At 45.3% G+C, this 26,501-nt stretch overlaps 1 protein-coding gene across 3 annotated transcripts; it reads right to left on the reverse strand.

Moving 5' to 3' along the window:
* Positions 1-26,428, reverse strand: Ankrd35 (ankyrin repeat domain 35). Of its 3 annotated transcripts, none has more exons than XM_029560880.1 (15): positions 26,151-26,428; positions 19,566-19,701; positions 12,477-12,607; positions 11,204-11,292; positions 10,783-10,847; positions 9,815-9,872; positions 9,559-9,629; positions 8,681-8,787; positions 7,712-7,896; positions 7,095-7,132; positions 4,977-6,938; positions 1,816-1,905; positions 1,516-1,581; positions 779-883; positions 1-202 (listed from the first exon to the last, which is right to left on the reverse strand). In XM_029560880.1, the coding sequence occupies exons 2-14, from the start codon at positions 19,602-19,604 to the stop codon at positions 824-826; spliced, it is 2,961 nt and encodes a 986-aa protein (XP_029416740.1). In that variant the 5' UTR covers positions 19,605-19,701; positions 26,151-26,428; the 3' UTR covers positions 1-202; positions 779-823. The 3 variants fall into 3 exon arrangements, with proteins under 3 accessions (XP_029416740.1, XP_029416741.1, XP_008825811.1); XM_029560881.1 differs by having other exon boundaries at positions 7,715-7,896; positions 26,147-26,428; XM_008827589.2 differs by having other exon boundaries at positions 26,147-26,428.
* Positions 26,429-26,501: the final 73 nt, after the last annotated feature.

The following is a 26,501-nucleotide window of genomic DNA, read 5'->3' on the forward strand; positions in this document are numbered from 1 at the left end:
TGCTTTCTGCTTTATTTTCCATGGAGCTGGTTTCCATCCACACCTCTGATCTCATCCATGCTGATTCCAGGGTCCAGGTTTTCAGGTCTGGGGTGCATGTCAGGTGAAGTCCTACCCACACCATCCCTAGTGGCCAGTCCCCCCACCCACCCATCCACAACAGCTTGATGGAGTCTCTGTAAACCGGGCATGCTCTTACTCCCTAAAAGAAGGAATTCAAGGATGAAAAATGCACGTGCTTCATATCCTCATACTGCACCTGAACTACAACAACATGCTAAAGAGGCTACTTGTCTTTCTAGACTGGAAAGAAGGCTGCCTGCAAAAGGGAGGAGAGACAATTGGGAGACGGTTGGTTGTTGTTGGTGTTGCTCTTTTTGTTTGCTTTTTGTTTGTTTTTAAATGAATGGTATAGAAGTAAGAGAGAAATTCTGGAATCTGTAGAGTCCCTAGGGAACGACCACACCACTACCCCACCTCCTTTCATCTTGCACTGGCACTCCCTACCCCAGACTTCAGGAGAACACTCGAGCCATCTTTTCTGTCTATTCCATCCACAAGCCACCCCCCAGTCTCACTCTATCTGCTCACAGATTCCTGACTCCACCTAGTGAGTCCTGCCTGTGTCTTCTTAATTGACTTTACCTCAAATGCTCTATGCCCCATGGGACTCCCTAGTGTTGGTCACCATTGGGTAAAGGGAGACATCCATTCCATTCCTAAGGTGCTTTCCCAAGTCCTTTCTCCCAAGCCCCATCCTTCATTACCCACAACTCACAACAGATAAATCCCGTTGTCTCTGAGGGTACACAGTGAGTGTGCCTCACTCCTGCATGCTGAGGATTCGAAGTAGGATATTGTACACATCCTGTTCCATGTAGCCCTGTGGGTCACAGGAAAGACATGCAAAACGATGAAGAAAAAAAGATGATGAAGAACAGAAATGGGGAGAGGCAGGTGAGGGAATGATTCTGTGGTATAGCAGAATACTATTGATCACATATCCTAACCTGTAATGTTCAACAACTTTTGCTTATCTGGTTTTTGCCATACTGGGGACTAAACAGGGCTTCATACAAACTAGGCAAGTGCTCTGTCATTGACTCACTTATAACTTTATTTAAACTTTCTCATGGCTGTTTCTCTGTCTTCACAAGGAAGAGAATGATGCTTCCTTTGCAGGATTGGTGTGAGGGCTACAACCATGGGAATGAAGCAAACATCTGGTGCATAATTGGTGTTCTGTCCCTTGTAGTTATTATCCCTAATAAAGGAGCCAACCACTCACCTTCTTTAAGGCCAAGTCACCTCAGAGGCAACAGAAGGGTATAGAGACCAGGAAAAAACCTCATAACAGATTAGGGAATTGAAAAAGAGAAACACTTCTCTCCCTTTCACATTGACACACAGCCTCTCTTGATTTACTTAATGAGATCCAGAGACCTGAGACGACCACAGCAGCATCCTTTACCCAGCTCTGTATCCCTACTTCCTCCCAAGTTCCACCATGCTCACCCGGGCGGCATTCAGCAGGTGACTCCTATAGGTGGAGATGATCTCTTCATGGTTCTTCTGGGAATCCTGGGAAGGAGCATCAATAAGAAGTCATGTACCCACCCTTCCCACACTTAGCATACATACAGAGGGATAAAGAGAAGCTTTATTAGGCTGGCTCCATTGGATCTCCACTGGTCCAGCCTGGACCACTGCCTGGCCAGTCTCCTGAAACTCCCAGAATGTCTGTCACATATCCATCACTTCCGCTGCCCACCTTCTTCTGTATCTCTGTCCATTTCCCATAGGGCCAAAACATACCTGCAGTTGCAGGGCAAGGTGGGTATTCTCTCCCCGAACTGCCAGGACTTCTTCTGAAAGCTGCTCCAACTTCTTCAACAATTCCTTGATCTGGGCCAAAAGGAAAGAAAGAGACCCAAGTAATTTTCCCCCAGACACCCAAAGTCAAGATCGAGTTCCTTTGACTGGTATTTAATACGTGCGAGATATTTTTATACATATTGTCTACATGAGCCATGTAATGCTCAATCCAGTCTTTCTTCTGAAAACCAGGCTTCTCTGAGGAAAGGGCTATTATCCACTTTTTGTGGGTAGGCAGCTGAGTTTAATAATTTTTCAAAATCATACAGCTAATAAGTAATAAAATCATGATTTGAGTCAAGATCTCCTGATTTCATAGTTCATGATCTTAAGTCTGTACTGGATCTTAACCCACTTCTGGCTGCTGATCACTGAGGGAAAAGTTTTTGTAGCTTGTGAGGTAGAGGTATAAATGCAGTTAATACTAACCAGAAGTAACAAAAATGATGGTAGTGGGAAAGACAAAAGCAACTTTTTACTGAGTACTTATCATCTGCCCAAAATTATTCTATTTTAAATAATTCTTTGTGAGACAGGTTCTCATGCAACCCAAGCTAGCCTCAAACACACTATGTAGCCAAAGATGACCTTGAATTTCTGATTCTCCTTCCTCTGACTCTGTTTTTAAAAATTATTTTTTAAATATTTTATTATTTTTATTTTATGTGTATGAGTGTATTTTCTGCATGTATGTGAGTGCACCCATGTTGTGCAATGCCAGGGAGGTCAGAAGAAGGCTTCAGATTCCCCTGGAAATGGAGTTAAGGATGGTTAGTAGCCGCCATGTGGGTGTTGGGAATTGAACCCAGGTCCTCTGCAAGAGCAGTCAGTGCTCTTAACTGCTAAGCCATCTCTCCAGCCCCTTAAAAATTTATTTTTATGTATTTATTTTAATTTTATTTGTATGAGTGTTTTGCTTGCATGTATGTAAGTGTACCACATATATGCAATGCCCACAGAAGCTAGAAGAGGGCATTGGATCCCCTGGAACTGGAGTTAAGGATGGATGTTAGCTGCCATGTGGGTGCTGGGAACTGAACCTAGTCCCTCTGCAAGAGCAGGCATTGCTCTTAACTGCTGAGCTGTTGCTCCAGGCTCTTCTACCTCTTTCTTTTCTTTTACTTTTCTTTTTCCTCTTTTTTATTTCATTTTATTTTTTTTTTTTATTTTTCAAAAAAAAAAAATAATATATATATATATATATATATTATGAGTGCTGTGCCTGCAGAGACCAGAAGAGGGCATTAGATTACCCAGAACTGGAGTTACGCAGCCCCATATGGGCACTGGGAACCTGACTGAATTTTCTGCAAGAGCAGTACAGGCTCTTCTTAACTGCTCAGCCATCTCCCCATGTTTATGCAGTGTCCAGGATCCAACCCAGGGCCTATGTCTGTTAAGCAAAGCACTCTACCAACCAGCTACATCCCCAGCCCCACCCCAAATAAGTTTAATAAAATCCCTACAACCACCATATTAATAACTTCATTATATGGATGAGAAAACTGGGATTTAAGAAATATTCAATAGCCTGCCCAAGATCAGTCAGCTAGTAAGATTTTTGTTATTGTTTTATTTGCAATGCTGGAGGTTTAACCTAAGACCTTCATACATGGTAGGCAAACATTCCACCATTGAGCTATATCCTTAGCCTAAGATTTTGTCTTTGTGTGTGTGTATGTGTGTGTGTGTTAATGTTACCAGCATGTACCACCACACCCCACTTCCCAGTTTAAGTCTTGGAACTAAAATTCAAATCCAGTCTCACTCCAGAGAACACATTCCCAACTACTTCACTCCTTTGCCAGTTATATACTTTCAGCTTTGTCAAAAGAACACAAAAGTCCTCCTTTAATTAACTCCATTCTACAATGATGCCTACTTGGGATAACATTTTTTTCTCCTGTGTTTATGGACTGCATACTAGGTAAAAGGCATGTTGTTTAATACTTTTTTAATGATTCCAAATTTGAACATGCATACAGGAATGTTTGTTTGTTTGTTTGTTTGGAGACAGGGTCTCACTATGCAGCCCTGGCAAGCCTGGAACTCTCTGCCTGGCCTCAAACTCAAGAGATCCTCCTGCCTCTGCCACCCAAGTGCTGGGATTAAAGGCATATGCCATAGTGCCCAGCATGTAAGCAAGTTTTGTGTGTGTTGTTGTTTATTTGTTTTGGGGGGTGGGTTTTTTTGGTTTTTGAGATAGGGTCATTGTAGCCCCAACTAGCCTGGAATTTGCCATGTAGACAAGGCTGGCCTGGATCTCACAGAGATTCCCCCTGCCTCTGCCTCTCAAGTGCTGGGATTAAAGGCTACAAGTTTTAATAAGAAGTCTGAATTCATTCATTTTACAGGTAGTTCTACAATTACTAAATTCATTTGTAAATTGATGTTTTGTAATTTGCAATATGTCTCATTGTAGAACAGCACTAAGAAAATAGTGGATTTCAAACTTGGTTGTTGTTTGGTTTGGTGTCTTGAGATGGTCTCATGAAGCCCAGGGTAGCTTGGAACTTGCTATGTAGCTGAACATGACCCTGAACCCCCAGATCCTCCTGCTTCCACCTGTGCTGGGATTACTGGCAGCCACTACCCTCAACGTCAAACTTTTTCTTTGCTTTGGTGTTCGATAATCCAAAAGAAATCGTTTGTGGGACCCACTGGGAACGAGGAGGGAAGAGCAACTATGGGTCTACGTAACCCAAAAGACTCTGAGTCACTACAGAACCTCAACAAAACCACAGAAACTCATTACACCACTAAGCCTCTGGCTAGGCTAAATACAAGGTCAAGTCAAAATTCTATCAAGTCTTGGTGCCCTGTGGTAGCCCTGGGATACTGCTTCTGAGCCCCGAGTCCTAAATTTTAGTACCTAAGCCCTTTTCTCGGATTTTTTTTTAAATCTCTCTCTTCTATCTATGCCCTACCTCAGATCCAATCTCAACCCCAAACCTCTGTGCCCCAGGGAAACAATGCGGTATCCTGTACCTGTTTGGCACTCGATTTAGGGTACTAATCTGACCAAACAAAAGTTGCCAGGTTCATGCTGGCAACCCGCAAAACACACAGGAACTTTTCGCGATGCTCCCACAGCTGCCCACCTTGGCTTCCTTGTCCCGGCACGCTCCAATGAGATGGTCCATCTTCTCTTTCAGCAGTTCCGCGGTTTTCTCGAACTGCTCGGAGCGCCCACGCATCTCACAGGTCTGGCGCTCCTGCTCCGCTGCCCGTGCAGCCAGGTCCTCGCTGCGGCGGCGCTCCTCTGCTGCAGCATCCCGCAGCCGACCCATTTCCCGACAGGCTGTGTTATACTTTTCCAGCACAACTTTTAGCTCCTGGCCCCAAGCCTGGGCCTGGGCCACCAGAGATCCTCGAGTTTTCTCATGCTGCCGCAGGCTGGCTGCCTCCCGGGCCCTCAGCTCTGCCACTTCCTCCGTGGCTTGGTAGAGCAGCTTTTTCAACTTCCCGATCTCCTGGCTCTTCCCACTCATCGTGGCCTGGACCGCCCGCAGCTCCTCCTCCAGCATCCCCAGATCTTGCTCCAGGGCGGCCACTTGAGGGGATGCTGTAGCCTTTGAGGAGGCCTCTGGCTCCCCACATGGGGTCAAGGATCCCCTCAGCTGCTGGTTTTCCTCCTGTAGCTGAGCCAGCATCTGCTGGGCCTCTCGGTGTTTATCCACCAGGGTACTGATGCAGGTCTGCAGCTCCTCCAGGGGTTCTGCAGCTGTATTCTGTACCCTCCCCTTGCTCACCAGGTCTGCGGGCAGGCAGTCCCACAGTCCTTGGAGGCCACTACTCTGTGAGGCCAGTCGCCGGCGCAGCTTCTCTGTGGCCTCTTTCTCCACCGCCAGTTCCTCCTTCAGCAGCCCCATGCTGCGCCGCAACTGCTGTAGCTGGACTTGTGCCTCCGGCTTGGGCACAAACTCCCGCTGTAACCTCTGGCTCAGGGACTGCAGCTCGCCCTGTAACCTCTGCCTCTCTCGTCCCAACTCTCCCAACTCCTCCAGCAAGTTACTGTTGCTCAGTCTCAGGGCTGACACCTCTTTCTCCAGCTGTCCTTTTGCTGGGCCTCCTCCCGAAGCTTGTTCTCCAGGGGCCCCTAGAGGCTCTCCTCTGGCTCCAGGAGCCCCTTTCTTTTCTTCCAGTTCTTTGATGCACCCTGGGGCCACCTTTGGAGCAGGGGCCTCAGGTTTCACTTGCAATCCTGCCTTTGCCCTATCTAGCCTCACCAGCACTCTCTCCAGCCGGGCCTCCATCTTCTCCCAGGCAGCTGCTGCAGCCTCAGCCCTGGGAGTCCCCAAGGCTCCTTCCAGAAATGGTCTTGACAAAGCCCCTCTGGCAGCATCCTTTTCTCGCCACACTGCAGCCAGCTCTTCCATCAGTTGTAGAAGGAGCTGGTTCATGGCTGTTGTACTCACTGGTTCTGCCATTAGGCCTACTGGTTCAATTCCTAGAACCTGGGACCTCTCCTTTTGGTCAGCACACACCTTGTCAATATCATCAAGGTCAAGGGCCTGCCCCCTATTGGTGGTCAGTTGCTGTCCTGTGGCTTTCCCAGTGGTCTCAGACCTTGGGCTCTGGGGTAGCCCCTGTGGTTCAAGTACTTCACACTGGATCTCTGCTGGGGCTGACTCTCCAACACTCTTGGAGACTAATGGGTTTACTGTGGCTCTTGACTGCTGTTGCTTCTTTAGCTCTTGGATACGCTCAACCAGCAGGTTCAGGGGACACCCCTCCTCCATACCATCTCCTCCAGGCCTTAGACCCAGGCCCTGTCTTGCTGGAGCTCCAGGCTCTTGGGATAGGAGAAGTCCTAGTTCTTGTACCTGCTCTCGAATCTGGTTCTCCAAGCCCAAGAAGGCTGCAGCTTGAACCTTGCACTCTTCCATCTTTCGTACTAGCTCCTGCTCTAACTGAGAAACTTTCTTCCTTTCCTCTTCATACTTCCACCTCCATTCGTCTGAGTACCGCTCTTCATCCTCCTCTTCCTCCTGCTCTTCCTCAGGCTCTGCTCTCCATGAACTCTTAGGTGGAGAACCCAATAGAGGCTCAGATGGAGAGGTCTATGTCAAAGAAACCAAAACAGAACAGTGGTGTGAGGCTATGAAGCTAGTTGCCCCTGAAGGGCCTTTCTTTTCTGAGAGCATCTTGATGCCCCAAGGGACCACTGGAATAGCCTGGGATGGGTCAGAACAGAGGGGAGATACTTAGGGTCATACCTGTGATGCATGATCTGGATACTGAACAAGCCTAGGACCTGTTTAAGTGAAGACATGGAACAAATGAGAATTCAGCTGTCACCCAGTTTTTACAGAGAAAAAGTGACCACTTTGCTGTGACAACCCTCACCATACATACATATTCCTGGTGCCACCCTTGTTCCATGAATCCCTAGCTATCCAGCAACTTTGGTTTCCTATGCCAGAGATGGAGTGCTCATTCATTTGGTTCACTTGTTTCTTTTATTGATCATAGTGCCAGGTACCACTAAAGACACTGGGACATGGATGGGGGCAAAATAGAAATGGCCTGTCATCTGAGGGACCCACAGTCTAGCGCAGGAGGACTGGCCAGTAAGTCACAGACACACTCATAAACGTCAACACCACCACCAGCCAGAGTTGCACTCAATGAGCAAAAGTTGCATTGATGGATTTGTGGCTGTGCTTTGGGGAATATGGGATTATCTCACAGTAGCAGCAATATATAAGTAAACCTCAACTAAGTTTGACATTTTTGTCTGATGGACTGTTTCCATGGGACATGGAATTCTTTAGAAGTTTCTTTATCTCTTTGGCTATTGAAGAGAATCTTACAATCACAGAAGGACTTTTACCACCTCTCCGCCGCCGGTTCAGGGCCTGCTGGAGCAGTGTCCACAGTGCCTGGTCTTGTGTACGCAGAGCATAATGCAGAGCATTATGCCCTGAGCTGTCAACTGCTCCAGCATCTGCTCCATGGCTCAGAAGCAGCTCAGCCACCTCAGCGCTGCCTTTCTCACAGGCCAGGATCAGAGCTGATCTGTGAGTGGAGATAAATTTGAGCACCAGCTTTCCCTCATGGTTCTAGAAGTTTCACTTACAGGGAAAGCTCTCACTCAGATGGAGTCAGAACAACAGATCAACACCAGCCAGTGACAAAACATTAGACCAGACCAGGATTTTCCCAGTGCTGTTCCTTGGAACTACAGCATCAGAAAGCAGGGACCAAATGAGAGGTCTCCATTTCTGTCTGCTTTTTATGATCCTCCTGCCTCAACCTCCTAAGTACTGAAACTACAGGTGTGCACCACCATACTCAGCTTCTACCTAAATTTAAAAAAAATGGATTCCATTGCTTAGGAAATAGCTTGACAACCAGCAAGTTAGACCAATAATTCCAGAAGCAGCCATTCTACTTCAGGGATCAACTATGCTAGCATGGCTAACTAGTCATGGCACAGCATAGCAAGCAGAGCTTTTTAAAATCATCACTGGGCCAGGCATGGTGGCGCACACCTTTAAACCCAGCACTCAGGAGGAAGAGGCGGGTGGATCTCTGTGAGTTCAAGGCCAGCCTGGTCCACATAGTGAATTCCAGGAGAGCTGGGGCTACAGAGAGACCCTGTCTCTAAAAGACATATATAAAAGACTGTTTTGATTTATTTGATTTATTAAAAATATAATAAAATAAAAATAAAACCATCACTGGGAAGGAAGGAAGCCCACAAGCACAGAGACTAGCCTGTCTTTCAGCATGCACACTGGCTCCTTTCTAAGACTAGTAAAGATCTGGATATTGGAATGGGAAGATGGGGATGGCTCACTTGTCATCCTTGTCTGTAACATTAACTCGGGCACCTCTCTGCAGCAGCTGTGAGCAGATAGCTGCATGACCACCCAGCGACGCGATCATCAGGGGTGTGCGTCCATCCTGCACAGATGGTGGGAAAGTGGGGGATCATGAGGAGCCAGAGAAAACCAAGGACTTGATACAACTCTATCGACTGACTCCCTTCTTCCCACATCCGTCCAAATAAAAGCTCAGATCCAGGCCCAAACACTCCTGTTTGAAGGGTTAGAAGCTCTCCAAAAGATAAGGCTTAGCTTCTCTGTGAAATAAAAGAGGAGGAATTGGGGGCTAGAGAGATGGCTCAGAGGTTAATAGCACTGGCTGCTCTTGCAGAGACCTCAGGTTCAGTTCCCAGCACCCACATGGCAGCTAACAACTGTCCGAAACCCCAGTTCCAGGGGCTCCGACACCCTATTCTGACCTCCACAGGCATTGCATGACATGGGTGCACTTACATACATGTAGCCAATACACTCATATACATAAAATAAAAATAATATTTTTTTAAAAAGAGGAGGAGGGACTGCTGGAGAGATGACTCAGTGGTTAAGAACACTGGATGTTCTTGCAGAAGACCCGGGTTCAAATCCCAGCACCCACATGGCAGCTAACAACTGTCCATAACTCCAGTTCCAGGGAATTCAACGACCTCTTCTGTCCTCCACAGGCATTGCATGACACAGGTGCACTTACAATATGCAGGCAATATATGCATACACATAAAATAAAAATAAAATATTTTTTAAAAAGAGGAGGAATGGGAGGGAGATCACAGAGTCCGGCCTATCAAACTCAGAGAAAACAGCAGCCACCTTGTGTGAGATGCTGTCCATTTGCCCATCTAACACTCACGTTATCCAACACATCTAGGAAAGCCTCGTGGTCACACAACAGGAGTACACTTGAGGCACAGCCAGAGGAGGCTAGAGGAATTGAAGGGTGGTTGGTTAAGGAGAAGTATGATTGGCATCCACTCAGGCTATAACCCAACATCTCCCACCATTACAGTAGTTTTCACCAGCTGTCCTGTTATCACCAAATGCTATCCTCCCATCCAGTTACCCTGTATTCCCTGCAAACTTATTCTCACCAGTCCCCTGGCACACACCTGCCCAATGTAATGGACTACGGTTTTCTGCATCCACAGCATCTTCATTAGCACCATGCTGTAAATAGCCACAAGGGGAAGCAACAATTGAGCTTGATGTTAACATCCTCATTCCACACCCCCTATTGAATCATCAGCTTCCAGGTTATCTGGGAAGGAGCAGGAGGACCATAGTTCTGGGGGAAGCCAACTACTTGACAAGCCCAGCCCACTTCTTGCAGATGATGGCCTTGAATTTCAGTCCTAGTTCTGGACTAGGCCAAAGGAAAAAACAGATGGTGAGTAAAGAAACATGTTAGGAGAAATGACACCTGAATTAGCTGGAACTTTAGGATGATTGTGTGAGATTTGGAAAGATCAGGAGAAATGAAAGAATAAACAGCATATGACACATGAATAATTTTTAGGCTGTTTGACTATATAACCCCCCACTAAAATATAGGTTTGAATTTTTTACATTTATTTATTTTGTGTATGTGTGTGAGAATCTGGGAGGGGGTGTTACATGTGGATCACATGGCAGTCAGAGGGCAACTCCCAAGCGTCAGTTCTCTCCTTCCACCATGTACATTCTGGGGACCAAACTCAGGTCATCAGGCTTGACACAAAGCACCTTCACATGCTGAGCCCTCTTGTTAGCCCCCCAAAACATTTCATTGATCTCTGCTCCCTTCCACCTGCCCATCTCCATAGCAATTTGTCTTTGCAAGTGACTCAGCCAATGGCAGAGATCAATAGTTCCCGGGGAATGTTTTGTGACCTGCCCTCAAAGACAGTATCAAGCATGATGCTGGCACAGAATAGATGTTAAATAAATGTTTGTGAACAAATTAATAAATGGATATTAGTTCTCTTACTAGGGTTAAGTCAGGTACGTTGACTATTGCTAGCAACTATAAGACAAAGTTAGGAGGACTCTGTGCCCACTTCTTCCCTGCAGAGGAGTAGTATCAAAGGACTGCTTTTACCTGAAGCAAGACCTTTACACACTGTGGCTGGCAGGAGATGGTGGCCAAATGCAGGGCGGTACTTCCTGGAAAGACAGAGAGAGGAAGAGAGGGAGAGAGAGGGTGGGTAGCCCCATGAATGTGGATGACTCATGGGGAGGGAGGCAAGAGACGCACAGATAATCAGAGGGAGATTAGAGAGAGAAGCTCTCAGCCACACAGGGCCAGAAATTCCTGTTCCCCAAGGAGCTGGTACATGTGATGGAGGTGAAGGTAGGGGTGAATTATACAGCTCAGAGGGAGGGGAACCTTAGGAGAGATGCTGGCCAGGATGGCAAAGAAGCAAAGCCCCACAGCTGGACTCGCCAGCAGGGCCCAGCATTGACCCGACTGCTGCTATAAAGAGTCAAGACCCAAGCAGAATGCAGGGTTGCTAACTCACCATCCTCATTCTTGCTGTTGATGTCAGCCCCATTTGCAAGCAGAACTGTCAGACACTCCGTCAAGCCTTTGGAGGCTGCCAGATGAAACCTGCCAGTATCAAAGCCAAGACCAAGAAAAGGGTGAAGGATCAGGAAATAAAAAGAGGGAGGCTCTTCGTTTGTTTTGTTTTGTTGAGACAGGGTCCCTCCTGGAGCCCCAGCTGGCCTGGAACTCACTATATACTCCAGGCTGACCTCCATGTCACAGGTTTGCTTTGGTCTCCTCAGTGTGGTAGGGATTAAAAGCCTGCACCACAACACCGTACTCCTATTTATTTTTCCTATTTATTTATAAATTTTTTATTGAATTTTTGTGTATTTCATACAGAACATCTTAATCATCTTTAAACCCCATCTTACTTATTTTAAGCATGTTTAACATTTAACTTATTCTGATCCATTTAAATTCAGAGTTTTAAAAGTTATTGTTTTATTTATTTATTCATATAGAGACAAGGTCTCACTCTGTAGGCCTGCTTGGTCTTGAACTCTTGATCCTCCTGACTCAGCCTCCCAAATGCTGGAATTACAAGCAGGAACTGCCACACCAGGCAAGGGGATAATACTGAGCACTGCTTGTTATGCTCCCTAGCCCAAAGGCAATCTCAAAAGCAGAAAGGGAAGCTCCCTAGCCTGTCTTGCTGAGAAGGCTGCCTCCATGGCCTACAGTCATGAAGTCAGAGGAAGCTACAGGAAAGCTAGAAATAAGAGCTATAAGTCTCAAGGAATTTCAGACTGTTGCAGGAGTGACCAGGGGACACATAATTACCTGCCTCCGAGTGCAGAACCTTTACAGAACTGGACCTATCAGAGAAGGGGTCAGCCAGAGCAGAGCAGAAAGCAGGTTTGGAGAGAAGAGAAGACCTTTGTCCTGAGGCTAACCTGTGAGGCTCCCATCTTGCTACTTCGTTCCTAATTTCCCAAGCATACACACCTTCCTACTTGTGTGGTGAAGAAACTTTGTTTAGCAATTAGGTCTCTGTTGGTTTAATGAGCTTTATATTCTTTCCAAGTCTGTACTGTCAATGTGGGTTGCACGGGCGGATGGAACTCAGGGATAGTATCTTCCTCCCTCATTTGTTCTGTGATAGACACCAGGCTAAAGTTTATCGGTATGCTTGTCAATTCAAAGAACAAAAGAGCTCTGAAGTTATAGGCAATCTCTGGTCATCCTGAGTTGGAAGTTTTCAAAAGGAACCACATACCGGGGTAGGGTCAAGAAGACTTACTTACGGGGACTGGCCGTTCGAGTCTAGCTTGGTGGGTCGGGCCAACTTCCTAGAGGCCAGGGCAGCCACGCGTCCCACATCCCCCCGTTGCACTGCCTCCAGAAGCTTCTGATCACGGCGGTTCCATCTCTCCACCTGGCCCAGAGTTACAAATTATATGAATACGGGGGATGGCAATGATGTGAAGAAATAAAAGAGAGAGAGATGCCAAACAAAGGGAAAGGAGCATCCACAAGGCAGCTGGGAACTTGCACATATGAACTTAAGGTAATGGTGACAGCATGCACAAGACCCATACAACACACAATCAGACGAAAACCAGCATAGACCTGGGGAAACGGGCTGGAGGCCCCAACCTAGACTGAGGAACTGCTGATAGCTGATCACCTCGAGGTGAGGGAGAATTGATCTTCTTTAAGGGAATGATGCTAGATAGGTTGAACAGGCTCTAGTGAATGAACTCACACTGAGAGACAGCTGGGTACACAAACTTGACTGGATAGGCTTTAACATTTAAGACAATGCATGAAATCCTGTGAGCAGGCTATGGGAGGGGTTGCAGATAGAGGAGGTCTAAATGTGATTAAAATGTATTATATGAAATCCACCCAAATTCAATTCAAATATACATTAAAAAAAAGAATTATCAGGAACTGTCAGCCCTGAGCTAAAAGGGACTGAACCACAGAATTAAAAATTATTAAACTAGCTGGGTGTGGCGGGGCACGCCTTTAATCCCAGCACTCGGGAGGCAGAGGCAGGCTGATCTCTGTGAGTTCAAAGCCAGCCTGGTCTACATAGCGAGTTCCAGCTGGGGATACAGAGAGATCCTGTCTCAAAAAGACCAAAAAAAAAAATTATTAAGCTAGATCTGGAGAGATTGCTCAGGGGTTAAGAGGACCTGGGTTCAGCACCCACATGTAAGCTAATAACCATCCATAATTTAAGTTCCAGGGAATCTGATATCCTCTTCTGGCCTCCACAGGCATGGCATGCATAGGTACACTTACATACATGCTAGAAACACACATATACATAAAACAAATGAATTAATGAATAAATAAATATTAAAAATTATTAAGCTGGGGGGAGGGATTGGGTATGAATTTGATCAAAACACCTTGTATGCTTGCTTATATGCCTGTATGAAATTCTCAGTAAATTATTTTTCAAAAACCCAAACACACACACACACACACACACACACACACACACACACACAATTATTAAGCTGGGAACTGGGTCCAGTGGCACAGGCCTTTAATCCCTACACTTGGGAGGCAGAGGCAGGTGAATCTTCAAGGTTAGCCTGGTTTTCAAAACAAATTTATTAAGCTGGGTGTGGTGGCTCATACCTATTATATAATCCTAGCACTCAGGAGTTGGGGCAGGAGGATCAGAAGTTCAAAGCCTCTCTCTCTCTCTCTCTCTCCCCTTACCATCAGGCATGGTGGTATGGTGGTGCATGCCAGTAATCCCAACACTTAGGAGTCTAAAGCAAGAACTTGAAGCCAATCAAGACCTTGTCTCAACAAAAAAAATATTATTTCAGGGCTTTTTCAGCATTTTGTTTGGCTTTGTTTTGTTTTGTTGAAACAGAGTCAAGCTAGTCCAGGCTTGTCTCAAAGATTCTGTGTAGCCAAGGCTAGCCTCAAATTCAAGATCCTCTTGCTTCAGCCTCCTGAGTGCTAGCATTACAGTAATGTTCCACCACACATGGCTTCAAAAAGTATTTTAAGTGATGAATGAATCAACCGGACCACTCCTGATTGGGTTCACATCGAATCTCAACCACCCCTTGCTGCTTTGCTGTGGGTCTTTAGATGTTTGAGAAGTAAATCAAGATCCTTAGAGCTTCAGGTCACAGCTAAGAGTTCAAATATCTAACCATACCATCTTTACCCTTTGACTTTGGCCCCAAAGGGCAGGGGAACCAGGAGTTTCTGTTTTCTTATGTCAAGCCTTCCATTAATCTCTAACCCCTTTCACTGGAAAAAAATAAACAACTGGCAGGCTGCTCTCTAGCTGTGCTTAAAGAGGCACAAGGAAGAGGCAGCAAGAGGAAGGACTCCTCCCTCTTCTTTCTCCTCCCTCCTAGTTTCCCAGGCAGAAGCAGCTGTCCCAACAACAGCCACACCAAAGCAGACATTGTTCTCTCCTTCCAGTTTTGGTGTTGAGGGTGGAGGATTAATTACAATAATTGAAGTATTACAGGGCATAAAAGATAGAGCTGTGTAAAAACACCTAGGACTAAAAGACCAAAAAAGCCTTGTTTGGTTCAGAGAGGAGAGAGGAAGAAGGGATGATAGCAAAGATCGTTGGTAGAGCCGAAAGGTCCGCCAGATAAATATTTATCAGTTGCAGTGAGTCTGGGACCTGGTTCGGCTACATTCTCAGCTACATGACCTAGAGCAAGCTATTAAATACTCTAACCTATTTCCTCATATATAAAATGTAGGTAATAACTACCTCATCGTGTTGTATTAAACAAGTTAATGTATATAAAATCTCTTTGCAGACTGTAAAGAGCCATATAAACATATGGCATCCTTATAACAAAACAGGAAGTCATAAGAAATTGGTGGTGGCCTATTGCATTTTATGAGGTATAATCTCAACAAGAAAGAGGTTATAGGAAAGGTGAAGAAAAATAGAGTCTGTGGAAGCCTAATAATTCATTTTTCAAATATTGTTTATATAGCCAGGACAAATTGCTAATCATCAACACAGGAAAAATTTAGATACCCAAACCATCACACTTTCCATGATAGATGGGTTCTAAGGTAATACTCCTGCACATTACTTGTAAATCCTTGTAGTCCTTCAAGTGCTATTTCAAAAGCCTCTCAATATCCTTGAAAAATAGTAGGGATGATAATATCTTGTGTCTTTGATGGAAAAAGAAATGGAAACCCACAGATGTTAAATAATGGTTAAGGTCCATAAAAGAGAGAGAAAATTGGAATTAGGATCTAGGTCTCCAGTATCCACTCCTAATTCCCACCAGCAGACAACACTATGGCAGAGCTATGGGAGAAGGTTTACTTATTTCCAGATAAAGAGTTTGAGAATACCTCAAGGGCAAAGTTGCTCACCCTCGGATGTGACTCCCTGCTTGTAGAACAGTCTCCAAACAGGTTCATTCTCAAGGACAAAAGAAGCAAAATGACTCCTCCATAACCCAACAAGCTCTGACATGTGAAAAAATGTTTTTAATGCCCCTTGGGAACCAGGTCATCTGCTGGAAAACAGAGCTGGAACATTGCCTCCACCACACACCGCTGCCACCAGCTGACCTTAACCTGAAGTCCTCCTTTCACTGATCTCTCTCTCTCTCTTCTTCTTCTTCTTCTTCTTCTCCTTCTTCTCCTCCTCCTCCTCCTCCTCCTCCTCCTTCTTCTTCTTCCTTCTCCTATAATGTTCTCACTATATCCCAGCTTAGACCGGAACTTATAGCCCTTCTGCCTCCTGAGTGCCAGGATCCTAAGAGTGTGCCACCATGCCCAGCTCTAAAATCTTCATTCTAACACTTTGTCTTTGTGAATCTTAGGCATGTGAAAGCATCTTTGAACCTCATTTTCCTAATATAAACAGCATGTAAAGCATACAGTTTGTGTCTGTCACACAATAGATACACAATAAATGTTAGTTCCAATCTCCATCCTTCCTTGCTGGCCACCCTTTGGATGTTCCTGGGCTTGGAATTCTCTAGCTATGTGAGTACAAGGACAGGATCTTCTGTGACGGTATGAACCAGTGAATCAGCAGCCAGGCTAGGCAAGCGGAAAAGTTGTGTTTTAGCAATATGGACACATTTCTTTCCAGCTAGGTAGTTCTAGATCCACTCAGTTTACTCCCTATAGTCTCATTGTATCAAGAAGAGTTTAGAATGGGCAGAGAGACCTCATGATGAAAGCTGGAGTAAAGGACAAGACGGATGCTTCTAAAGTCCAAGAGTCAGCCCATTTCTCATCTTAGCACCTTGGAAAGGAGACACTGGATTACCATCACAGCCACAAGGGATAATCACCAAATTAATCAGCAGACTCAGTAATAAGGACAAGCTTTGTTACTTCTACAGCTAAGATTAAGAGGCCTTTGAAGAAATAATTTTACTCTTCCTATCTCTGTGCACCTACAGCTTCCTATCAAGATGGAAATGCAGGTAGAGAAAGTGGTTTCTGCTGAAGAATAGGTGAGCAGAGATAGAAAGGCTGCCCTGGAGGATCAAGGCCCTGACTCTCAACATTCTAAAAAATATTTTATTTATTATTTTTATTTTTATGTGTATGAGTGTTATGCCTAGATGTAGGTAGGTGCACCCGTGTCGTGCAATGCCCATGGAGGACAGAAGAGGCTGTCAGGTCCCCTGGAACTGGAGTTACAGATGGTTGTTAGCTGCCATATGGGTGCTGGGATTTGAACCCTAGTCTTCAGCAAGAACAGTGTTCGTAACCACTGGGTCATCTCTCCAGCCTGACTCTCAACATTTCAAATGCAACAGTAATTCTTCTACGCTGATGTGGTACTGATAGATTAAAGCTATTTAACCTAGGCAGAGTAAGATCTGGTATATAACATCCTTAAAGATAAATTCACTTTGAGTAAAATAAAATGAGGTTATAGGAGCTGGGGTTTTGTTTGTTGATCTTTCTAGGCAGTGAATAATGTAGATTAATGATTCTTGGTTTTTTTTTAAGATAGGGCCTCACATTCAATATGTAGAAGCGGATGACCTTGAATCTTTGATCTTCCTGCTTCTACCTCCTGAGTGCTGTGATTATAGGCATGTCACCATGCCCAGTTTATGTGGTGTTGAGGACTGAACCCAGGGCTTCATGCATGCTAGGCAAGCACTCTACCAACTGAGCTATATCCCCACCCCAATGTTGGTTAACTGTTAAATGATCACTGATCTCCCAGTCATTGCCTCAGATGAAGGTTCAGTGTGCAAGGATGCAAATGGGGATAGGGAAGGGTGATCTGCTGGCATAGCTGGAAAGCCAGGTTTTTGAAGTGTCCAAGAAGGCTACCACACTACTTGTTTGATAAATAGGTTCACCGTGGTTAGCCAACCAAGGCAGTGGAGGATATTATGAAGGAAATTATAGGGATGTTTTATGAGGAAACTATTTGTAGCAGAAACAGCCTATTTTAAAGGCTTCTGCCTCCTTGATCTGAGAATAAAGTTTTCCTTCCAAGTATAGAGTTCTAAGCTCACCCTTTACTTCCTGTGCTCTTGATATGCTAAGATCTTGTGATCTAAGAAGAGTTTAGAGTGAATGGACATTCCCCATAGTCAAACATCTGGAAAACTAGAGTTGTAAAAGATAGAGGCAGGGTTCTAGATACTAAGAGCTAGCCTATTGCTCATTCTATGTCTTGGAAAGAAAGTACTGCCAAAGGACTAGAGAAACAAAAAGAGTCTATAGTCAGACCACCCTAAACGTGTTTGATCTCAAAAGCTAAGCAGGGTTGGGCCTGGTTAGTACGTGGATGGGAAAATCAGAAAGAATGAATTAGTTCCCCATTACTAAGGAGAAGGCAGCCTCCATAAACCTGAAAGGGAGAAACAGTGCTAGGGACTTTCAATATTTAGGGAAGAGTACACGTGGATAAGAAAATCATTATGAGTTAAGTCATAACCCAGGCAGCCTCAGTTTCTGTTACCTGTAATAGGAGAGGCCTTTTGACTGGTTGATCAATGTGTAGAAACTCTATGAAGAAGCAAATGCAAATGGGACAAAGACAGGCCCCAACAGTTCCTGCTGTTGCCTCAGAGCCTTCTGCCAGGTTTCTGTGGCCTGCCCATGCACAATGAGCTAACTGAGCACTTCTCAATTGTCCTATGAATGACAAGTCAAGCTAACTAAGCAAAATAACTACCAAATGATCCATCACCTCAACTTCTATAGAAAATTTCATGCCCAGGTAAGGGATCTGTCTGTAAGAGCTCTTTAGAGAAGGAGAAACTGTACCTTCCCTGAGCCATCTGATCTGTAATCTTTGTTTTGTTCTGAAGGAACCTGGAGAATAAAGTGACTTTCTGTCAGGAACTCTGTCATGATGAGTTCACGCTATCTTCTTTCTCCATCACTTTTCCCTAACTCAGTCAAAGAACACAGAGAACACAAATCCTAAACAACTAGGTAAGAATTCAGGGAAATTGAAGAGTTTGGGGGAGAAACATACGGAAAGACTTAATTCATTCCAAGAACCAGTCTGAGGACCAGACACTGCAGTGAACTGGCCAGGATAGATTCTGCAGACAACTGACCCAGTCTCTTGGGGATCGGCCAGCAAACTGTGTTGTCCTCTAACAGTATCTGCCTGGCTAGCTAGATTGCAAGATTAAGCCATAGTGAGCAGACAGGAGATTCAGGCAATGAGGAGAAATAGAATTGAGTGATAATAGGGCAAAGCTGGGCAGAGATTAACATAGAGAAAGAACTGCCGTGTGGAATACTAGTTGGAAGAGGTTTGGAGTGGTGCCTGAAGTTTCATGGTTGGTGAGAGAAAGGAATTGGAAATGGCACAGAGAGAAGCAGAGGCAAGCACAGAAAAGGCTTACCTAGTCAAGAAGGGATAGGGAAAGGCACCCAGCTGGGAGCACTTTCCAACCTTAAAGCAAACAGTAAAAGTGGAGCCATATGGGAGATTAAGCTATGGGGACAAGGCATGAATGGAAAATGAAGCTATGGGGCATGAATTAGGGGTGGAGGTAAGAATAGAGCCAGGGGATGGGGATGGGGCAGGTGTCTGTGTTTGGTATCTGGAGTCAGAGCAGAAATAGAAAACAGGTCTTGGAAGCAGACAGGTCTTCAGGAAACATACTAGAAGCTAGAGTCATAGATGTTAGCAGGGTCAAGGGAAAAGACCTTGGGAAGGAAGAGGTTAGAAAGGCAAATCAGAAGCCGAGGGACAAGTTTTTAATGGCATCCGTAAGTTCAGTTAGTAGGGCTGGCGGGCCGCATTGCCGGAGTGGGTAGCCCTGGAAAGACTGATGGAGGGTGTGCGCGTGGAGATGGAATTTCTGTCAACACAGGGCTTGGTCCCCAGCCCCAGCCCTTCTCCCACATATTTTGGCACCTACCGCCACTTGTGAACTGGAGCAGGAGAAGATGCGCTTCATGGCCGGGGCTAGGGCCACGGGGGGACGGGGACGCGCAGAGAGCCAGGCCACAGGTTCCCGAACCCACTGCACAGGGCTGCGGCTGAACTGGCGACAGCTGTCAAAAAGCAGAGCGGGCCCCGCCTCAGATTCCACCCCGTTCAATCAGAGATGTGAATCGGAAGGCAGGGCTTAAAGCCCGCCCCCAATCCTGCCCCACCCGGCCCCTGCAGAGGCAAAAAGCCCGCAGTCCTCCACAGCCTCCTGGGCTGGATCTCAAGCCGCGCCCTTCCGACCTGAACCCGCCCCCCCAGTCGACCTGCCCAATCAAAGGATGCCCGCAGCCAACGGCTGAAACTCCTCTCCTGACCCTACCTCACCCGCAGTCCGGCGCCGAGGCCCCGCCCCAAACCCCGCCCCGGCCGCTGAAGGCACCTGGCAAGTAAGTACCCGGACTGTTCCTGAGGCTTCAGTCTTACCAACTGTCTCCTTTACCTGCTCATGACGCTTTTTTGTATTCAGAGCCCTTTAGCCGATTACCTGTGCTTCATCTTCCCCCTCCCCGCCGAAAATCCAAGCCTCAAAGAGTTAAGAGCATTTAGGAAACGAAAGGTAGTTGTAGAGTTAAGCTGAGTGACGACTTGAGACAGACGTGGGGACCAGGGCCACACCAGGGACAAAGCCCAGGTTTCTGGGCTGGATCTCTTAACTCAGCTCTCATTACAAAAAAGCAAGGGGAGAATTCTTATTATATGCTTCCCCTCCTCTGAAAACAAAAACAAAGACCAAAGTTACCCTCCCTATTTTTACTGCCTTTAAGTTTAGATTCTTTTTTTTTTTTTTTTACATTTATTTTGCGTGTGTGTGTGTGTGTGTGTGTGTGTGTGTGTGTGTGTATGTGTGTGTGTGCCACAGCTTGTATTGGAAGTCAGGGTACAACATGAGGGGGTCAGTTTTCTCCTTCCCCCATGTAGTCCTGGGAATCGAACCCAGCTCATTAGGCTTGGTAATAGGTGATCCCATCAGCTAAGCCATCTCACTGGCCCCAAGCTCAAAGTTCTTACAGTTTACAAAGCTCTTCTGAAACAGAACCCTGCCTTAGTTCTCAGCCCTCAGTATTTCCACATAAAAGCCCAAGTTCAAACCACTATAATAGACTTTAATTCCCTTTGTGGCTGGTACATTCTTGGTGGGGGTCCCATATAAAGCTTTTGTGTTTTGTTTTGATTTGGTAAATTTCCCCCTTAAAACCTTGTCACCTTGCCCAACAAAGTGTGTGGATGTGTGTGTGTGTGTGCACATGTGTGACTTCCAAGGTTTTTTTTTTTCTTTGAGACAGGGTCTCCCCAGTAGCCCCAGCTGTCCTGGAACTCACTATGTACACCAGGTTGGCCTTGAACTCACAGTGATTTGTCTGCCTCTGCCTCCGGAGTGCTAAGATTAAAGGCATGTGCCACCACGCCTGGCTTACTTCCAGGTCTTACCAGCACATTGTTTAGTAACCACCTTCTTGTGGCCATTGTGTGTTTACATCTTTGATTTTCCGACAAGGCCGGTCTCTTTGATGGTGGCAGTTATTTTATATTGTTCTCATTGCTTGGCACTCATTAGGTGTCTATGTCTGATGAATGAATGAATGAATGAATGAGTGAATGAATGAGTGAATGAGCAAAGAGGCAACAAGAAAGGAAGAGCCTCTTACCTCTACAGTTGCTTCTCAACCTAGAATTGCTCCAAAGGAAAGGGGTAATGCTCTTGTTAAAGAATAGGTTGGGGTCAGAGAAAACCCTAAGTGGAGCTGAGGATGGATTGGAGATGGATTGCTAAGCAGACACAAATGATGCACTTGATCTTAGACAAAACACTAAGAAGTGACGACAAATGATAAAAGTGCTTTTTTAAAAATTACATGTATTTGTTTATGTGTATATGGGGGTGGTCATATGTGTCATGGTTGTGGAGGTCCGAGGACAACTTGTGGGATTCAGTGCTCTCCTTCCACAACCTGGGTCCTGGGGATCAATCTTGGGTCATCAGGCTTGGCAGCAAATGTCTTTACCCACTGGACCATCTCACCAGCCCCAAAGTGCTCTTTTTTTTTTTCCTGGTCTTTTTGAGACAGGGTCTTCCTGTAGCCCCAGCTGTCCTGGAACTCACTATGTAGACCAGGCTGTCCTTGAACTCACAGAGATCCCCTGCCTCTGTCTCCCGAGTGCTGGGATTAAAGGCATGTGCCACCACGCCCAGCTAAAGTGCTCTTTTAATCATCAGATAAAGAATTAGATTAACACTGAGTCTTGGCTCCCTTGCACCCTGACCAGTTACATTCTTTCCCCATGAAACCCCACCCCCTGCCTTGGTCCTAGGCCCCCTCCTGATCTTCCTGCCCAAGACCTCCAGACTACCCTACTAAGAAATGAAAACACCCTAAATGTACTTTAACTGGCAAATGGATAATGAGAATGTGGTACATTTACAAAATGGAGTTCTACTCAACAGTAAAGAAAGACGAAATCATGAAATTTGCAGGTAAATGGATAGAACTAGAAAATATACTAAGCGAAGTAACAAAGACTCAGAAAAGCAAGCGATGTGTATTTGCATCATTCATGGATCTTAGCACCAAATTCTTTTTTAAAAAAATATTTTATTATTTTTTTATTTTATGTGTATGAGTATATTGCCTGCATGTGTGTAAGTGCACCCATGTCATGCAATGCCTGTGGAGTCAGAAGACTGTGTCGGATTCCCCCGGAACTGGAGTTATGGGTGGTTGTTAGCCACCATGTGGGTGCTAGGCATTGAACCCAGGTCCTCTGCAAGAGCAGTCAGTGCTCTTAACCACTGAGCCATTGCTCCAACCCCACCACCAAATTCTTATATGTGAGTATATATCCTGATTTAACTGTAGGAACCAGGAAAATGGAAGGGAACCATGGAGATAAAGGGAAAGAATGAGCCCAAGAGAAAGGGACAGTAAGAGACAGGTGTTACCAAGGGTGAAAGGGGGGTGGGGTGGTGGTGGAGGTATTTAACAGGAAAGGGAGGAGAGATAAATAATGGTTAGGTGATAGACAAAACCAAAGGGAAATGCATTTGTTCAAAAGCCTACTGCAAAATACACATACATATCTGTACATGAGTACATATGTATAGCTGAAGGCAATATAACAAGAAACACAGTGCCAGACAGGAGAAACCCCCCTTCAAGTTGTTGGTCAAGGTAGTCCAACAGACTCCCAAAATAACACAGGCTATTGCCACAGCCTTGATTGCCTCCCAGAACTTGAAGGTAAGACCCTACTGCTGAAGACAGGACATACTTTGGACACAGGACTCAGAGCAATGGAGCTGAAACTGACTTGGAAACCTCCTCCCTGCAGACTAGCTCTCAGAGTTTGAGAGGATACTACTGAGGAGAAAATCAATCAATGGTCCAATCCCAGCTTTAAAGCCTGATAGCCACAACAATGACTGACACATCAAGCTATCTCTGGGGGTAATCAACAGCTATCTAATTGGACTTAAAGCCTGCTCAATGGAAGGGAACTCATGTGTGGTACTGTAAATATAACACATGGCTGGAAAGGTCATGGGTCTCAGAAAAAACCCTAAGGCTGCCACAGTCTTAGACAAACATAATTTCTTACTGTATGCTAAATATGGATCCTTATATTTACAGAAAAGCATACCTGTCACCACTTCTTAAAGAAGCTTCTTTTTGCCACAGATGGAGACTCTTACCGAGTTCCACAACTGGTCACACACAGAGAATAAGTGTCTGTGAGATGCCCAACTCTAAGTGACACATCTACAATAGAACCTCTACACCTATGGTTCACAGAACACAGCAGAACAGGGGATAAGGAGAATACTAATGCATTTCTCAACTAATCAGCGAAGCTTCCTCATGCAATAGAGGGTGAGGAACACAGAAGGCCACAACTGGCCAAAGTGTAGAGAATAAGAGACTACAGACTCTTATATTAAACCTCACCCATCTAGGGCTCAGGGACCATTGTGGAAAGGGGCAGAAAGATTGTTAAGAGCCAGGGGTGGTGGATGACCACAAGGAAACAGTTTTCCAGGCAGCTGAGAACTTGCTCATGTGAACTTATAGCAATGGTGACAACATGCACAAGACTCATGCAAACCCAAACCAGACAAAAACCCAGCATAGAAAACTGGGGAAATGGGCAGGAGGCCCCAACCTTAGCTGAGGAACTGTTGGCAGCTGATCATTGTTGGGTGAGGGAGAGTTGGCCTTTAAGAGAGTGACATTAGACTAGGCTCCAGTGGCTAAACTCACACTGAGGAACATCTGACGACACAAATGACTCTATAAACCTTAACATATATAGCAGAATGCATGCAATCCAGCGGGGAGGACTGTGGGGTGCAGACAGGAGATCTAAATATGATTAAGATGTATTTTTTGAAATACACAAAAATTCAATAAAATATATATTGAAATAGAAAAAAAAAAAAAGAATGAGATGACTGTCAGTTATCTTGCAGAAGACTTAGTTTCGATTCCCAGCACCCATACAACAGCTAACTGTCCCTAACTCCATTCCCAGGGGCTCTGACACCCTCTTCTGACCCCTGCAAGCATTGCATGACACAGGTACACTTACACACATGCAGGCAATACACTCATACACATAAAAATAATAAATGTTTTAAAAAATATTTTATTATTTTTATTTTATGTGTATGAGTCTTATGCCTGCATGTAGGTAAATGCACCCGTGTCATGCAGAAACTGGAGTTACAGACAGTTGTTAGCTGCCATGTGGGTTTTGGGATTCGAACCCAGGTCTTCTGCAAGAACAGTCAGTATCTTAACTGCTGGGCCATCTCTCCAGTCCCCTTAAATGTTTTTTAAAATATTTATTATTTTTATGTGTATGCGTGTATTGCCTGCATGTAGGTGAGTGCACCCATGTCATGCAATGCCCACACAGGTCAGAAGAGGTGGTCAGATCCCCTGGAACTGGAGTTATGGACAGTTGTTAGCTGCCATGTGGGTGCTGGGATTCAAACCCGGGTCTTCTGCAAGAACAGTCAGTGTTCTTAACCGCTGAGCCATCTCTCCAGCCCATAAAATATTTTTTAAAAAGAAAATCCACTTCCCTTTGCAGGCCCACAGGAGTAAAGAGATGAGGGATGTTTTCAACATAGGCATGGCCTCAATTCTAGCCCCCAAGATAATATGTTTCACAAAGGCTGATCAAATTATAGCTTACATGAAATGCAAGGAGGGTCACCATGGACAGTTGTCTGCCACAAAACGATTGATAAGCTTGAAGCAGAGTGGTGTCCCTATCTAACAGGCCACCGTTCTCAGGGTTAAGCAACAAAAGCTGAGACAAGATCTCCTGAAAGCTGGTGCTTCAGTGCACATGTTCCTTGGGGATACTGGAAACCTTACAAATTGCTGAAAAAAGCCAGGCACGGTGATAGACACATACAATCCCAGCACTTGGGAGGTGGAGGCAGGAAGGTCAGGAGTTCAAGACCAGCCTTGGCTATATAACAAGTTAGAGCCCAGTCTGGGCTATATGAGACCCTATCTCAACAAACAAAGGGGCTGGTGAGATGACTCAGTGGTTAAGAGTACTGGTTGTACATTGGGGCTAATAACTGTTCATAACTCCAGTTCTAGGGGATCTAATGCCCTCTTCTGGTCTCTGTGGGTATTGCAGGACCCAGGTACACATATTTCAGCAGGCAAAACACTCTCATACACATAAAATAAAAATAAATTAAAAATTTTAAAACAACAGCAAATGAACAGGAGCTGAGCCTAGTCTAGGAAACATGTGGGTATTTAAAGAAATCAAGTAGATTTGACTTTTACCACTAGAACCTTAAGTTAATCTGTTATCACCTCAAAAGCTCAGGAGCCTGTTTCAAAGGGGATGAAGCATAGGACATAATTTAGTGGAAGGAAAAAGAGAAAAGAAAGAAAATGAATCAAATCAGAACAAAACAAGCTTTAATGGGAGGACACTAGCATGCAGAAGAAAACATTCTGAGGGTCTGGGAACCACTTAATGCTTCAATATACTTTCTACTTAGTCATTATGGCACATGGAATAGTAGATTATTTTAAAACAGAACCTTTTTATAATCATAGTTACTATTTATTAAGTACTTACTATATGCTCACTTTACTGTCTTATTTAGTTCTTAGAACCTGTTGTACCATACTCCCCACCAAGACCCATGCATATGCTCTCTAGGATCCCAGGGCTGACAAAACTGACAGGATATTTGGGTTTTTGCATAGTTTATGACATCCATGAGGGGGTGACTTACAAAGGCATAATCATCCATGGGCCCCACTTTTACATCTCTGCTAAGCTTTGAGATCTGACATCCGCCAGTGGCCCACCTGCTGTCCAAGTGCCCAGTTCGCCAAGACGGCGACTACCCGCCCCCTTTCCCCGGTGTCCTTAGCACTTTTCAGCATTCTTAGCATCTGTCCTTAGACCCTCCCCCTCACGCAATTGAAGCTGACTGATGGGTGGGAGGAGTGACTGTCTCGGAGGACGTACCTACCCAACCTCTTCCTCTGGCTCTCACAATCTTTCCGCCAATCTTCTGCAAGGCTCCCTGAGCCTTGGAGGGGGTGGCAGATGCAGGATGATTTCTTTTTCCTTTATTGTGATGAGATATTGGGCTCCTGTACCTCTCCATCATTCATTTTCAAGACATGGCTGTTAATCCATCTCAAATCCTCCCCTACTATAAAGACAAATGGAAGGAAGCAGACAGGCAGGGTGCCTAGAAGATACCCCAGCAGGCTTACCATATTTATCGAATAGAGTACTTGCAGCAACTTCCCTGCTGGGGCCTACAACCTTCCCTGACACAGGGGGTTGGCCTGGTCTACAGCACCAGATGTATGTT

This window comes from Nannospalax galili, unplaced genomic scaffold (assembly GCF_000622305.1).
Source record: "Nannospalax galili isolate Female #2095 unplaced genomic scaffold, S.galili_v1.0 scaffold693, whole genome shotgun sequence".
Classification (NCBI taxonomy): Eukaryota; Metazoa; Chordata; class Mammalia; order Rodentia; family Spalacidae; genus Nannospalax; species Nannospalax galili.

Coding starts and splice junctions, on each gene's coding strand:
- Ankrd35 (XM_029560880.1), bottom strand. CDS start 19,604: ATGAAGCGCATCTTCTCCTGCTCCAGTTCACAAGTGGCG. Junction 7,897..8,680: donor GTTACAGACAAGGATGACAA/GTGAGCCATCCC, acceptor CTCCACTCACAG/ATCAGCTCTGATCCTGGCCT. Junction 6,939..7,094: donor ATCCAGATCATGCATCACAG/GTATGACCCTAA, acceptor TCTTTGACATAG/ACCTCTCCATCTGAGCCTCT.